The sequence below is a fragment of the Oculina patagonica genome, chromosome 10 (assembly GCF_052425735.1).
Source record: "Oculina patagonica isolate OP01 chromosome 10, crgOcupat, whole genome shotgun sequence".
Taxonomy (NCBI): domain Eukaryota; kingdom Metazoa; phylum Cnidaria; class Anthozoa; order Scleractinia; family Oculinidae; genus Oculina; species Oculina patagonica.
Genome location: NC_135767.1, coordinates 13,065,702 through 13,069,566, shown reverse-complemented (window position 1 = coordinate 13,069,566; position 3,865 = coordinate 13,065,702). Strand labels below are relative to the sequence as shown.

General features: G+C 37.4%; 1 protein-coding gene across 1 annotated transcript in view; it reads right to left on the bottom strand.

The window, feature by feature from the left end:
- Window positions 1-2,286: 2,286 nt before the first annotated feature.
- LOC144629222 (collagen triple helix repeat-containing protein 1-like) overlaps window positions 2,287-3,865 on the bottom strand; it is a 1,627-nt gene continuing 48 nt past the window's right edge. The window contains exons 1-2 of the mRNA XM_078487455.1: window positions 3,612-3,865; window positions 2,287-2,918 (exon numbers count right to left, since the gene is read on the bottom strand). The exon at window positions 3,612-3,865 is cut by the window's right edge and continues 48 nt beyond it. Of these exons, the coding sequence (XP_078343581.1) occupies window positions 2,568-2,918; window positions 3,612-3,746 (486 nt within the window). The 5' untranslated portion in view covers window positions 3,747-3,865 and the 3' untranslated portion in view covers window positions 2,287-2,567. The remainder of the gene's footprint in view (window positions 2,919-3,611) is intronic.

Below are 3,865 nucleotides of genomic sequence, written 5' to 3'. Positions count from 1 at the left end.
GATATATTACATATAAAATGAGAGAAACTTGAAAAAAGTTAAGCCAACATTTCTCAACTCTACCTAAGTGCATCAATGTCTCCTCTTGACTTTCGTTTTCTTTTTACTTGAGTTCTTCTACAGTTCAAGCCGTTTTTGAAATATTCAGCTACGACCAGTTTAAATGCTGAAATTGCCTAAAATTGTATCACAAAGTCCATTTAAAGTGTACCCTTAACTCTCACTGTAGGTTTGCCATAGAAATCAACTTATTTTTCCTTGTGAAAAAGCATGGTTATTTATCTATATGTTAAAAAGGCCACGCTAATCGATTCCTCCACGGCATTTTCTGCTAATCGGCTATCTAACTGTACGTCTCTTTTCGATCTCAAGGTGGAACCGATTTATTCAGTATAGCTTTCTTGGGATTCATTTGTTTGATAAAATGTATGTATGTATGAACTGCGGTTGTTTATTGAGTTTTTGACTATCGAGAAAAACGGTATCACGACGTGTGTAAAATTACAATAAATTTTTACCTGTGTTTGAAATCACCAATCACGTGTTAACAAGTTTGCCATGTCTCAGTGGTGAATGAGCCAAAGTTTATCGATGTAAAGTCGAAACTTCTTCAGATCTTCTTCGGAAATCTTCGGAATTGTTTTAAAAAAATTCGGATATGTTCGGAGACATTCGATTGACCTTTGGACAACGTTTTGAAAACCTTCGGGAACCTTCTGGAAATGGTTCGAAATCTTCGGAAAATCGTCAAAAACCTCGTTATTAGTAGATTTATAAAATAAACAAGGTAATACATGCTTACTTGGAGATATGAGATTTATATTCTCGTGTTTAAATCGATATCTCGAGTTGAACACTCGAAGATAAATTTCATATCTCAGCACAACCATGTATTATTCTCTATTATAACAATAGAGTTGATGTTCGCGGACGTAAATATGTTTTTGGCTCTGAGAAGGGCCAAAAACATATTTACGCCCAAGAACATCAACTCTTTTACTATTATAATCATTTCAGAGGGCATTTAGTTAAGAAATCAAAAACAGTAAGCGATATCTTGAACGCTGCGTTGCTGCCGACTTGCGAGTCGGCGTTTATTTCTGATTGTAAATCAGGTTTAAAAGTTTACAAAACTCGGCAGAAAACCGCAAAATTACTCAAAACAATCTTTGCTTGAAAAGGAAATTACAAAATTCTATCGGCAGCAAAGAAAAAGTCGTCATTTAGAAGTGTTTAAATTAATTGTGCTGTTAACTGAACTGGCAGTTTGGAATATGCCTGAAATTCGACTGACTCGGAGTTTCGCTCGATGAATAAGACAAACTTACACTTCGCCGCCTGGATTCTTCTTTAAGTTTTTAAATTCCTCTTCATCTAGCAGAGAAGACTGAGAATTTCCTTTCCCGTTCAGTCCTTCAACAATTTTGTCGTTATAAAGCTTAAAAACAGTTTGCAATTGCAGTTGGAAGCGTCTCGTCTCAAATTAAACAAAGCTTGAAGTGATGCCAGCTTGTGCCAGCCAGCAAGAAAACGGCGCGAACGGTTGAATGGTTTTCAGTTCTGATTGGCTGGCTTCGTTATTTTCTTGTTTTTGATTGGTCCACGGCAGCGGGCTAAAATATATTTTAGCCCGCTGAATTCTCCATTTTAGCCCGCAAAATACGCCACAATGCCCGATGAAATGATTATAATTACTAATAATGTTTGCACAATTCAGACCACGGTGGATCACATGATATTGGTATAATAACTTTATTGTTCCGTTTTTTATAGATACAAAAGATACTGAGGTTAAAGTTTAAAGGAGCTACGTCACGGAAAAAAGTGTCATTTTCTTCAAGTTTGTCACTCGTTATCTGTGTTAATCTTCGTCAGTCGAAACCATCCTTGTTTACTTTGCATTTTTATTTCTCCGTTGTCGTTTTTCTATTATTTTGAGGTTTTCTTCAATTTGAGAAAATCAGAAAAATGACTCAAAATACCGTGACATAGCTCCTTTTAATACGTCAGGAAACACATCTAACTTGGGCATGACAATGTTCACTCACAGTTCCTCAGTATAAATGGGAAAAATGACAAAAGTGCTCGGTGGTTTACTTTGATGTACTTACATCTCATACAGGGGGCATAGAAATACTCCTACCTGCTTTATACTACAGAAACTGGAAGAATCTCTGGAGGAGTAGGCCAGTTTGTTTCGGATGCGACTTAACCTTTTACTTTACCACGCAGAGAGACTGGGACTACAAAGCAAAGGTAAATATGTAAGTTTTAATGTACTCACAGCTTCAGTCTGATACTACATTTTCTTTTCTTTTCATAGGACTCGAGCATGAACTTAAACCTCTGGGAACATTTTAATCTAAAGAACATGAATAAATCATCACAAAACATCAACAGCCACTGATTGTCAAATAACCAAACTTAACGGAAACCTACATGCAAATTTAATGTTTTGAAATGAATATATAAGGAATTCTAGCAAAATTCATTGTGTTGCTTTCACTCAAATTTAGTACATTTACTACTTGAACTCATTGTTATCTCAGTTCTGTTTATGAACAGCACTACTGGGATGGCGGTACTTCTTCAATCATTATCCGGGACACTGATTTCCATCCTGCGTAAGCGTCACCCTGCCTCAACCGAGAGCACTTGCCTACCCAGAGTTCAACTCTAACCGTGCCTCGTGCAAGATTTTCACAGTAACCTTCAAAGGAATGATGACGGTGGATATTAGGAATTCCACTAGCCCAGCGGCTGTAAAGGACTGAATCGATTGACATGGGACCACTGCATTCATTGCCGTTAAACTTGAAATACCATCTGTTGCAAGCGGCATTGGAATAGGCTCGAACGTTTCCCTGGTAGGAGACTTTAAGCGCTGTATCGCTGCGTAACTTGTTAAAAGAACATTCCTGAAGCAGAAAGATTTGAAATTTATTCAGAAATACTGATGCAACTTACAAAGGAATTACGCGCAAGAAACGGTTTTAAGTTTTTAAAGAATGAAAAACCATATATTAGGCAGTTGTAATCCTGTCAATCGATTTATCATTCAATCAATCACTAAACGAGTCATTCTACGAGACCACGGAAATAGACACGTCAGTTTTTAGTAGAACCCGGCAGAAAAAAGATATAAGACTAGCTTGTTGTAAGTTCTTTCGCCATGTTTACAGGTTTCATTTTTCTAAGTTTGTACAGACAGCCATCCTACTAACTAGGGCGTGCTCAAAAAAGGAACAACGTATTATTATTCGGCTTATACTTTCAATTCACACAAATATTGTATAGGAAAAAACGTTACATCTAAGTCTCTCAATTTTTACCATGTTCGCTCAACGGAACCCAATTTTCTTTGGTGGACCGTCACTAAATCGTCCCCACCTCGGATTATTGATGCCGTACTAAGTTGTTTCCTCTTTTTGTAGATTTCTATATGACAACTAGCAGATAACACAAATTTTCCTATTTTCAGCTACACTTGTCCGCGGTCGGCAGCCTTTATCTTATCTACCCTTTAATACTGAGATCACTGGAACTTTCATTATTATATTGGAAACCGCACCTGAGCTGAGAAAGTCAATAAAAGCTAAACGGTTACTAACCTTTATTTTTCCGTTGTCCATGTGCGTTCCTAGTTTCCATACACATTGTTTCCAGTTAGCCAGCTGTCCACTGACGGGGGTGCTTGGACACAGCAGAAAAACGGCGAAAACGGAGGACACGAAGACAACAAACATGATTTGCTCACTTTACAGTGTTGAGAGCTGGCCAACGCGTCTGCAGCTGACAAAACCTTCGGAATTAAAAATTAAGAAGTTATTTTATGGTTCTCTAAATACACAAAGCTCTTTTCCGC